At 34.1% G+C, this 12,629-nt stretch overlaps 2 protein-coding genes across 2 annotated transcripts; one reads left to right on the forward strand and one right to left on the reverse strand.

The window, feature by feature from the left end:
* Nucleotides 1-5,098: 5,098 nt before the first annotated feature.
* On the forward strand, nt 5,099-6,656 carry LOC145598010 (homeobox-leucine zipper protein ATHB-12-like). Its single transcript, XM_081654297.1, has 2 exons — nt 5,099-5,729; nt 5,828-6,656. Exons 1-2 carry the CDS (start codon nt 5,424-5,426, stop codon nt 6,152-6,154), a joined length of 633 nt encoding a protein of 210 aa, XP_081510423.1. The 5' UTR covers nt 5,099-5,423; the 3' UTR covers nt 6,155-6,656.
* A 199-nt stretch (nt 6,657-6,855) lies between these two features.
* On the reverse strand, nt 6,856-12,306 carry LOC145598012 (mediator of RNA polymerase II transcription subunit 10b-like). Its single transcript, XM_081654298.1, has 6 exons — nt 12,033-12,306; nt 11,860-11,940; nt 11,660-11,762; nt 10,717-10,806; nt 10,464-10,524; nt 6,856-6,999 (listed from the first exon to the last, which is right to left on the reverse strand). Exons 1-6 carry the CDS (start codon nt 12,215-12,217, stop codon nt 6,986-6,988), a joined length of 534 nt encoding a protein of 177 aa, XP_081510424.1. The 5' UTR covers nt 12,218-12,306; the 3' UTR covers nt 6,856-6,985.
* Nucleotides 12,307-12,629: the final 323 nt, after the last annotated feature.

Below are 12,629 nucleotides of genomic sequence, written 5' to 3' on the forward strand. Positions count from 1 at the left end.
ATTAGGTTGTTCTTAATTAATTAAGTCCACCAACTAAATCGGCTCCCAAATTGAAATTTCTCAGGCTTTAAACGTGAATGTTTTTTTTTTTTTTTGTTTTTTTCCCAAACAACCGTTTTTTTTTTTTCAACCGTTTATACATACGGAGTATTAAATTTCCAATTGCAGCAGCCTAGATTCGTATAAGTTGTATTTATTCCATTGTAAGGCTGTAATTAAACATTAAACAATAATCTTTATCAATTAATTGTAAAAGGCCAGTTGTTTAAAAATAAATAAATAAATAAAGGCTAGCTGCAAGTACAAAAAATATTACTTCCTCCGTTTTTTCAGCTAAATTATATTGTCTTTTGATATTTTTTTTTACACATTTTATTTTGATTATTATTGCTTATTATACAGAAAATCAAAGTCTTGTTGGATCTTACAGAGTATTAGATTCATTTCAACGTATAATTTTCATAAATCAACATGTTTATAATTTTTGCAACTATGTGTATGTTTGACTAACATAAGTGTGACATCAAATATATGCAATAATTTAATGTATTAGCAAAATTTATGAAAAATAATTGAAAAACATACATTTAGACTAATAATCTAACAACATTATGTAAGAAAACAACATTATATATTACATAACTTTTAATTTTTCATTTTTTAGTCAAAATATACAGTTAAAATTAATATCAAAGTATGAATAGTAACAACAAAGTAATACGTTTAATAAAAAACGAAGAGAGTAATAAGGATTATTAATGATCTTAATAAACGTAGTAAGGTAAGGAAGAGCAGTTGGAAAGTGGAAAGGTAGAGCCACCCTTTTTACGCGAGCTTTTGCTCCACCCAAAATTCAGCTTTTTCTTCGATGATTTAAAACAAGATTCTCTGCACAAACACAAACAACCCAAAAACCTATACCTAATGTTTGTGCATCAATTAGTGTTTTGTCATCTTATTACAATTATTGTAATTATACGCACCTAAGTTGGGACTTAATTAAACGAAGAAAATGCGTTAGGGAGCTTTTATTGTTACTCCATTTTATACAAAAAAAGTTACTCCGTATAAGTTACTAATTATATTGATTAACTCGTAATATTGTTAATATTTTCAAATTAATACCATTTAATACTACTTATGCCACTTTTAGAGATATAAATATACACCTTAGGTATCCCTAAAGCGTCTTTAAGATCCTGTGATAGGAATTGATCTCACAACTACAAAGTTGTGACATACGATATATCTATTTTTATCACTAGACCAAAACTACTTATATAATACAATTGTTATTTAATATGATGACGTTAGAGGGCTAATTAATTAACTACTCCATAAGTTAACCGGTAAGAAACTAAGATGAATCATGCATAACGATAAGAGCAAGCTGCCACTACGAAAATTGAGGAGTCATAATGAACAAAACAGTACTTGACAAACCTAAAGGAAACAACTTCCTCCGAGTACAAGTAAATACTTCGTATCTTAAAAACTCTATAGACCACTGAGAATAATATTCAAGTTTTTAATCTAGCCCCCAATAGACAAACCTAAACTAACAAGATACAAAATATACAAAATTACTACAAGTATGGTGCAATGTGCAAGGCCACACCCTGACACCCAATACGTTTATATGAGCAGAAATATGCACTGATGTTGTGATGCACATATATGTGTAGGTAGATGATGGGCCAAATTATATTTTTAGACAAGCAATTTCAAGTTTATATTTTAAGTCAAACGTTTAGTTGTTCCACATTATGATGAAATTATGAGGCAAAAACTATTTTGTCGCATATATATTTTTTTTGGTGTTAAGAGAGCCACAAGAGCGGGGTGATAATCGATCCCAGGATCTCCTGAAATCGGGAGGGAAGCTCTAAAAACTTGAGTTATTTCTCACTCTCTTGTCGCATATGTATAATTCAATGGCACCCTATTATTTTTTCTTCTATTCCTTTTTATTAGTTCCTCTGTTTGAATTAGTTTTATTAATATTAATATGTTTATTTAAATTTCTTCCTTAAATTGTTTGTTCATGTAATGTGTTATACAAAAAGTAGAAGTATTTTTACTACTATCATTTTTTCAAGGGAAAGTGGCCATGTGGTCTCCCAATTGCACACATTTACATATAAACTCACAAACAACAATAATAACTTTTATCACATTTAAATTAGTTTAGATAAGTAATACTCTTGTGAGTATTAATTATTGTCCTTAACCTCAATTGCACAACCTAAATATCCCCTTCGTTCCTAAAATATTGTCCTTATTTAAGAAGTCCAAATTTGTGCACTTTGGTGGCACAATTGTTGTTGAGGAGAAAAATAGAGGGTGGTGTAGCACATTGAATTTTTTACTAATTAAGGTATGAAACAATCTTTTAGAGACATTCATATTAATTTAGTATATGGAACAATCTTTTAGAGACATCCATATTAATTAGTATATGAAACAATCTTTATGGAATGGAGTGAGTATGTAGAGAGATACATAAAGAGAGGAGACATCTAACACATAAAGGTCTTATGCATAACATTAGGGAATAGGGATTGAGCAATTGGTTTGAAAAAAATAAACTAGCAGTGATTTTTCATTATTTTGTTAAAATAAAAATAAATTCCTTTTATACAAAGTTTTAAAAACAAATTCTCCAAAACCGTCCCCGTAGGATCAGTACAGTGTTGGAAGTCAATTTTTTTTTTCTTTTGGTTAAGCTTAAAACTGCTATAAGTTTTGACAACAATTTTAGTTTGAAAACTGCTAATACAATAGCAGTTTCAAAAAAGAGACTACATATTAGTAGTAAACAATAATAGGTAAAATAGCGTCAACATTTAATTTGTTTAGTTCAAAGAGACCAGATTTCAGTAATGACTGGTGTTTTGCCATATTGTTATCGATTTTAATAACATTGAGAGAAATCGCTAAAAAAAAAAGGCCAAATAAGATTTCTATGGTACATATCTTTAATCATTGGCAGAAGGAAAAAAATTTGGTATTTGAAGTCATGAAGACATCTTTCATGGATAGTTTATTCAAAAACGTGTCCAAGACCTAGCATACAGAGTATTGCCTAACTAGCTAGGCTTTTATTAGCTTAACGTAAATGTAAATTGAGGATTTGATTTTGTGTTTTGGTTTCCCACTTATATGTTGCTCCTTTTATCCCAATTATGACATTATTCTCTCCATTTGCTCCTCTTCCCATGCAGATGTAACCAAAAGATCCATGTTTCTGTTTCTAAGAAATATCATTTGGATAAGTATCATTGGGTAATGCACCCTTTATTTATAAATAAAAGAAATGCAAAATAAAAAAAATTAAAAATAAAAGGAAAGAAAAACCAATTTGTCCAAAAGCTTTATTCACACAAGTCAAGGCTAAGTCAAGAAAGTAGGATTTATTAAGCCCCACGGATAGAAAAACTACTATCTAATCTTGTAGCTCACGATGGAGAAAATTAGAAGAAAGAATCATCTTTTCTACGCACAATGTCAATCAAATTGCTTTTAAACAAGTGTTTTTTTCAATATTATCCATAAAGCTTTCTAAACTTGTCCACTCATAATCTAAGTACTATACTACTGTCAAGTGTGAAACGTTAATATTTCTTCCAAATAATTGTTACGAGTGAAGAAAGTCTAAACCTATATTACTCCAACAAGTAACGTCATAGATATCCACATCTCAATGTAAATTCATGCTGGTATCAATTATAAATCATCTGAACTCATTGTCAATGAACTGTACGGGTTTAAAACACATCGTCTCATACTCTCATCCATCACCATGAACAAAGATTGGTGCGGGTCACGACAGACAATATATGTTAGATTGTTAGACTACAACCACCTTATATGCTATATCTCATCCATCACCGTAAACAAAGATAAGTGAATCAATGCACACACGAGTCACAACAGAGGATGTATGATAGACCACAAACACCATAAACGCTAAATAGCATCCACCTGATTTTCTATGTTACAAGGAGCAATTATATCACGCAACATATTAATTAGAATCAACCTTATTGCCCTTGTGTGTATCAATATCAGCCCTCTAAGAGTCTCAGCTACATACAACGCGTATTAAGCATGTTTATTCCATTTAGTTTGTATGAATAGACAAACAAAGCCTCATAATCAAAACGCTATATGTGTCCTTATAACCTAAAGACATCAAACGTAAGCACAAAAATGACTTGCCAAATTGTCAAATGGTATATTACCAATTCATAAGCTAAAAACACAGAGGCAGGACCATGAAGATGAAGGTTAAGGCATAAGCCAAAATTCTAGCTGGGTCACCACGAACACGTGTCACTCACCCAGAAGACAGATAACCTGACAGCTCAACCAGATAAGGTCTTTATCAAATATGTCAATTCACTAAATAGTTTATAATGACCCTTCTTGCTTCATCTGCCGCTGCTTTCTAGAGATAACACGATGTGTAATTGTTATTGAGACTTGACATGACTTTTTCTTGACCTCTTCCATTTAACAGATAGAGACACACTTCTACCTAAAAACTGAAATTAGGGTTCATAATCATGTACCCTTAAACACTAGGAAACATTTTATATGACACTAGTTTCTCCTAAGCATGATCTAATAAAACCAAGTCTATATCAAAATTCCGAGTTAAAGTTAGAGGCTTAAAGATAATAAATAATAAATTCAGAAGAAATCCATAATTCCAATCCTGCAGGCAACCAACCATAACTGGATTGATACTATACAACAGTACTATTAATACTATAAAGAATCAACGACTTGGAAGTTGGAACCAAATCATACTTAATCCCGATATTATACCCTTTTATAAACCATTAAAACCCTTTCCGTAAAAGGCATGGGAACAAAAATGAATGCTTTTTAATGAATAAGCATAATTTGCTGCATCTACCAGCATTTCCCTTCCCATATTAAGCCTATATAATGACCCGATTAGTGGAAAGATTAATATCATCAAAGGACAGGGAGGAATGGGGCTGGGAAGGGCAGTTTTAATGTTGCAAGATCAAACCCAAATGATTGCAAACAACAGTGTATAAATGGAGTCCCAGACAAGAATCTCCCACTCCACCAGAATCTGCTATGACACGGCACTAACATCGTAATCTAACATAGGGCCCAAGACCTTAGTGATAAATCCATTTGGCATAATATATATACTGAAATCACCAGATTTTCATATATTCACACAATCACAAACTCCCTGTTTCTGTAAAATACAGCTATATCCATCAGACCCAGAATTTCCTGGAACATGCACTCTTTTTAATCCAAAAGTAACACCCATCCCCAAGAGCCTATAAATTGGTGTCAACAACAGAATTTAATCTGCAACAGAAAAGCCAGAGCAAAAAAAAAAAGTTTTATAAAATCCCACATGAGCCACAGGTATGGACATTGATCCTGTAGCAATAACACAAACAAACAACAGCAAGAAAAGATTTAGTGACGCGCAGATCAAATCTTTGGAATCCATGTTTAGCTCAGAATCAAGACCGGGGTCAAAAACAAAGCAACGGATAGCAGACCAACTCGGACTTCATCCTCGTCAGGTTTCTATATGGTTTCAGAATAGGAGGGCTCGAAGCAAGTCAAAGCAGACAGAGCGTGATTACAGCATCTTAAAAGCTTGCTATGACAACCTCGCCTCTAAGTTCGAGGTTCTTAAGAAAGAAAATCAGAGCTTAACCATTGAGGTATGATACTAACTAATCAGCTGAACTAAACCTTCAAGAGACAAGAATTTACATTCTAACATCCAATATGCACCTTTTTCATCTCTCTGTTAAAATAGGTTCAACGATTAAGGAATTTGAAAGAAGGTCCTAAGGACTGTACAAGTGATTCAGCTCCAGTTACATGCAGCAGTAATGGAGAATCTATATCTTTAAGCTCACCAGAAAAGCACAAAGCTCAACCAGAAGATTACATTCAGGACAACATATTGTCCAAGGATAAATCTGAGGGGTTTATGAGTTTTGAGCAGGAGACAGACAGCCAATTTAACATGATAGAATCTGCAGATGATTCATATGCTTCATTTAGAAACCACGACGGTCTAGAACCAGCCTATCTTATGGAGCATAATTGTATCTCAGACTGGTGGGAATTCTGGACATGATACAATCCATTAGCATATATTTTAGCCAAGTTATTCTTCCAAATGCTGGGTTTACTTCCAGCGGCTATAAGTAGTGGTACCACAGTAACAAGCTTAAAATGCTCTATTATAGACATCCCATTCATCTGCCATGCAAACCCCCAGCCCCAAAACAGAAACCTGAGTAAAGGACCATCAACACTATGTTAGACACAAGAATCAGTGTCGGGTACGAGGAACATATCCAAGTGTCAAGACATATGTAAGTTGCTCAATATTTCTGACATGGAAGCAGCCCTACCATTGGACACAGTTACTGACACGGCATTCATATATATATTCCTGATATGAAAAGACCAGTTACATAGTTTTCACGCTACAAATACTTGTACATGTATTTCACATTACTTGTCTTATACTACTCATTAGAATGATATCAAGTCCATTGTGTGCAATCAAATAAACTTCTCCTCTTTCATTTCTCCTCAACAAATACGTGGGTAAAAATACAATTGAAGTGTTTGTGATATAATCTAAGTGCCGGATATACATATATATATATAATGCATGCATAAAACCAAATGTCATGCTAGAGTAACACAACATCAAAATACACTGCAATATTGAATATATACACAAAAGACATAACTCTTCTCATCAAACACCTATAAATTCGACAAAGTACAATGCTACACAAACAACACAAGCCTTTTATTGCAGAAAACATAGATCTCGCTATAACACACAAACAACAAAAACTGTATAAAAATAGAAGCATAGTCCAGACAGGACAGAATATCCAAGTAACCAACCAAACCAGATCCTCTTCTGCTTCTGATAAAATTCAACATGTCATCCATATCTTCCTGCCATTTATAAAACTATTTTAAAATCTCGTCCTCAACAAGTCTACAATCACCACCTTACATGACTATGCATCAGCTCTCAAATCAAGCAAAAACAGGAGAAAGAGTTCAATTACAAGTTACCTACAAGACAAGGCATGGAAAGCTGCCAAAAGCATAGGTCTAAAGAGAAGCTGAGATCACAACCTACTCCTACAAAGAAGTTGACTCCCTAACGATCCTATCATTCCTCTCCCACCAAATCACCGACAAGACGGAAAAAAATGGATATTGCCTCTCCAAACTCACAAAATGGTCTTGCAAATGATCTAAAGTAGCAGGTGAGCTACACCACCTCATGCCACAGCCTACGTGACTATTACCCTTTTCATTGAGATGATAGTGTGATACACACTTTTTAGTCAAGGGCTTTAATCCTAGAAATCATTCTACACCATAGCACATAAATCTCAACGAGCAGTCAAGCACAAAAACTGAATATGAAGACTAAATCCTAGATTCCACAATAACAACTGCTGATTCCATTTGCATTGGCATGTCAGCTACTTAATACTAGTTACCATTTCTCTTGGGGAGGGGGGCATTGAGGAGGTTGTGAAAATCCTGTATTATGTTCTACATAGTTGTTAAGTTACCACAAATCTCTAACACTACATTCACTCAAAGCTTTGCAAAAACATAACCCTCTACAAAAGCCAAATACTATCCACATGTGAGGATTGATCGACAGCAGCTAGCCCAGCAAACCGAATATACAACATAAACTTCCTAAAGTAACAAAATTGATAAAGGCATCAAATTTATTGAATCCAATTAGTCTTAATTACTTCATAATGTAAGCAGGACTATAGCTAAGAAGCTAGTTAAAGGATTTGAAAATTTCTCCACAGCCAAAGTTTATCTCCAACAACTATGTAATAAAACTCATCTATTCTGCTCACTTTACCTTCATTACTTGCAGCAATAATATCTGAGTATCCTTACAGCCTCACTCTAACTCATTTCTTGCTTGCATTCTAAAATACAGAAGACTATTTTCTTCTCGCTAACATTAATCAAATTCCTAATTCTCTTTTTCCACTCAGGTACTTTGAAACAAAAGATCCTATCTCTTGGACCAAGGAGGCAAAGATTATTCTTGTAAGATTCCTGGAGCAACAGTGGCAAACACCATCATCATCTGTCCATTAACAGCACCCCCACCCTCCAAGGCAGTCACATGGCCAATCCTGACAATTCCCCTTTCACAGTCACAAGGTTATATGTACCTTTCCACAGATCACATCCATTCTTGAACTAGTGTTTTAATTATCTAACCCTGTACTAAGCCCATATAAAAAATACGACAGAAATTTCTGTGCGTTAAGGCAATTATTGCCTTTGAAAATAATGAATTTGCATACATATTATCTTACCACTACCTTAAAAAAACTAACTTAAAAAGTGTATGCACAACAAACAATGGCATGAAATTTTATCAAGCCACAAGGTTAACAATGCTTTTACTATCCCTGTACTAAGCCCATATAAAAAACCACAACAGAATTTTCAATGCATTGAGGCCAAGTAAAAGAAAATTAGTTCCTTTGAAGATTATAAACCGTATATTATCTTAGCACGAGCAAAAAGAACAGCAACAACAACCACAAGATATGGACAATTAGACAAATTTTTTTAAAGTTGTTTCAATCAATCAACTTATCAAAGATAAAGATTAACTTTTTAATTAGCATTAAGTATGTTATCTCACAACAAAACAGCTCAAGACAAAAAGGTTAACATCCAATCAAGAGAGGCATGAACGTATTAGTACATATGATTGCCTTTATACATGGGCTAAGTTCCCGCAGAACATTTGTCAGCTCTCATGTCAAAATTAAAGAAATAACACCTGCAAATTATTTCTTCTTGGAAATTCCACCGATTCAACTAGGGACAGGATGTTGATATAAAAGGTCTGATCACTCACTGATGACCTAGCAAACTTAATCCATGTTCCACAAGCAAAGTTGCAAACACCACTGAATGCCATGTTATTAATTTGTCTGAATCACAGTAAGGGTGGCCAGCACTTCACTTAAAAAAGAATCACTTTTTCTAGCTGTATATACATCAACGGCAGCAATAATCTACGATTCTACGAGCCTCCTCAGTTCCTAGATTTTCTACTCTTATTATTGCTTAACATCTAGGAAATCAGATGATTTCCAGAGACAGTAAGTGATCAAGTATGTAAGCCAAAATACAAAGAAACTCTATCTGCTCCACCATGCAAAGCCCTGAGGGCACTTACAATTTTCTATTGACTAGTTGCAATCAGTCCTCAAACATCCTCATAAAAGATCTCTAATTTTGACTGCTAAAGCAACATTAAAATCCCCAGCTCAGCTGCATTGTTCACAGCAAACTTCAAAATACTCTCAATGCTAACAGCATCACCCTATGCCTTCAACTCTTAATGCCCAAGAATTAACGTTTTAAGTATCCAAACCAGCTTACAACCCAATTGAACGAATACAAGTTACAGAATTTATATTGAGCGACCCGATGGGCCACATCCTCATGCAGATAACAAGGACATCAATTAAGCAAGCCAAAACGAAAATCACTGGATTGCCTCAAGATAATCTCACTGAGTGATCTATACAATATTAAACCTCACAAGCATGTAGCAAATTGAATTTGAAACTCTCCACACAGCCTTTAAAATTAGGCATTTTTACACAAGTGACAAACAACTTTGCCGTTACAATCTCAAACACACCTCAAATTACTTCAAGAAGACTTGCCATCACATATATCTTTTGTCTCAACCATGGACAGCATTTAGGGATGCCCAAATTTATGCTTCACACCCCCATGAAAGTGTTTTAAGTGGTCAGATGTTCACAACAACTAAGCTTAAAGACTAACAACAAGATGCTAACCTAGCCAACCTGCCAGACATCACATACTTATCTTATGATTACAGAGCAATTTATGAATATGAAACAGAGTACAACTTAAAACGACAACAGCAGCAACAACATCTGCAGACCAATAAAAAATAAAAAACCAAAAGCTCTCACAAGACCATGTCATCTTGTGTATAAATAATGAGAGTAACCAAGTGCACTGATAATTCTTCATTTTGTTTCAGGCTTACAGATGGTATCCATAATTACATTCACAAGTCCAAACAAGCATATAAGCCATTATGCACAGAAGAGCCTAATTGAAGATTATATAACATTATTGATACCAAAAGATACAACATACAGGTAATCGCATATTCACAAGTTAAGTAACAGATAAGTTGAGGGTCTTGAGACTATTAGGTTACAAAAACATCCACCGTATAAATGGCCACCTATACTAACATTTCAGCAAATACAATACTCAAAGACGCACCTTGAAGCTACACGTATGGTAAGCTAACTGTCAAAAAAACTGATTTTGTTTGGATATCAGAACCTATAGCTCACCCTTGACCTTCACATCTCCATTAGGCAGTGCATTCTGGGCTTGTGCCATCCTTTTCATATCCTGTATCAAACCTATAAGTTAGATTATGCTACAATAAGACACACATAATCCCACCAAAAGAGCTTATTAGATTTGAAGACACAGGCATAACAAAATAGTTTGTACAATCAAACTCACATTGTTTCACTGAATTAAGAGGAGGAGGAGGAAGGGGGGGTGGGTTTGCATATAAATAACAATGTACAAACTTACAGCAGCAGCTGAGGCACGTATATCTCTATATTCCTCCACTTCAGCGGGAAAAGCTTGTTCAAGTTCCTCAAGCATATGCTTTCGCAAACTCTGTAAAGCAAATAAAAACATTCCCATTCATCACTTATTCTTATCAACCATCAAACAGAAGTGGTTTAGTAAGTAAGAGAGAGACAAACACAAAGAGAGAAGAAACTAAAGTCTAGATGTAAACACAGACATTGGGCAACATTAACTGATTAACCTCGTATCTACACTCATTGAGTCATTGATGACATACCTTTTCTATGGGCATGTAGTCAACCATGTAAAGAAAAAGATTTCAAGAACAAACCAAGAAATAATAACCCGAGGCTAACTTAGGGTGTGTTCTCTTCACCTTATTTTTACTTATTTCAGGTGTAATAAGTTCATTCAGATAAGTTCAATTCAGAAAAAATAAGTTCTAATAAGGGTTACCCAAGTACAAATTAACTAAAATAAATTTTATAGTTCAGATAAGTAAAAATCAAGTGAATAGAACACACCCTTACACTATGTTCTCCCCAACTTGTTAAAATAAGTTTTAGCAATTATAAGTTAAATTCGACAAATATAAGTTAAATTCGACAAAAACAATAATTAACCTTCATTCATTTTAAGGAAAGAGATATATGCCAAAGTAAAAATGTCAAGTTGCAACAGCCACGGAGCCACCATGAGTCGGCACAATAACACACTTTCCTTAAGATATCAATGAGTGATCTTTCCATTGATTTGCACAAGTCTTTCCTGGTAGTGTAAATGATAGAAGGATTATCCACTACCATCTACTTCCTACATCCTACCCTACTTCAATGAATCAAATTTCGAGATTTCAAACCGGCTAATATATATATGTGCAGAAAATTCAAATACAGTAGTTTAAAATCTAATCATACAGGAAATAAAGGGATTAATCTACCTTAAAAGCATCAGTTTTGCCTTTGGTGATCTGATTTTTGGCGATACAGCTATTAAGAACATCCTTGGTGAAATCATCAGGATTCTTCCCATCATCAATCAAACTAACAACACAAAATAAATCCAATTAACTCAAACAAAACGAAAATAAAATAAATCTAAAATTATTGAAACAAATACAAAATTAGGAAAAATACTGACTTGAGAACCTCCATGGGAATCTGAATATTGCAGTTTCCAGACAATTTCATCATATTATCAAGCTCCATCACCAAAGAATTTCTAACAAAACAGAAAAACCCTAATTCTTCAGAAAACTCATCAAAATACTGAAAAATTGACAAAATTAGGGTTTAAAGGAGAGAGGAAAGTACATGCGTTGAAGAAGAAGAGGCTGAGAGGTGACATTGAAGGAAGAGACAGTGAGGTAAAGCTGATGAAGAAGGCCCAAAGTTTTGTCAATGGAATTGGTGACGTCACTTAGGTTTTGCTTCGCATCATTTGAGGTTGTTCCTTCATTGTTGTTGTTGTTTCCTGCTGCGTTTTGGGTGGAATCCATTGATGAGTTCTTCCGGCTTCGATTTCAGAATGTTGTTCCAATTTTTGCACTCTTTCTGGTTTTGATTTCGGGTATTTTTTGGGCTTTACGATTGTTTTGGACTTTGGATACAAGTCACACAGGCCGTCAAAGGGTAAGCTTGTAGACCGTAGACGAGATACAAGTTTTACCACCTTATCTAACCATATATTGTGTGAAAATAGTATAGTGCACCCGGGTGCACCCGGAAAAAACATTAGGTATATTTTAAAGAACATGGGGAAAAAAAAGAACATACTAGCGTTGGAAAAAGAACATGCATGCTAGTGTTTGAAAAAGAACATCTTGTGTTTGATAAAAGAACATGTTTGTGTTTGACAAACATACATACGTAGTATATATGTTTGATAACATGTTTTTCAATGATACAAAA

Source organism: Chenopodium album, chromosome 20, assembly GCF_948465745.1.
Source record: "Chenopodium album chromosome 20, dcCheAlbu1.1, whole genome shotgun sequence".
NCBI lineage: Eukaryota > Viridiplantae > Streptophyta > Magnoliopsida > Caryophyllales > Amaranthaceae > Chenopodium > Chenopodium album.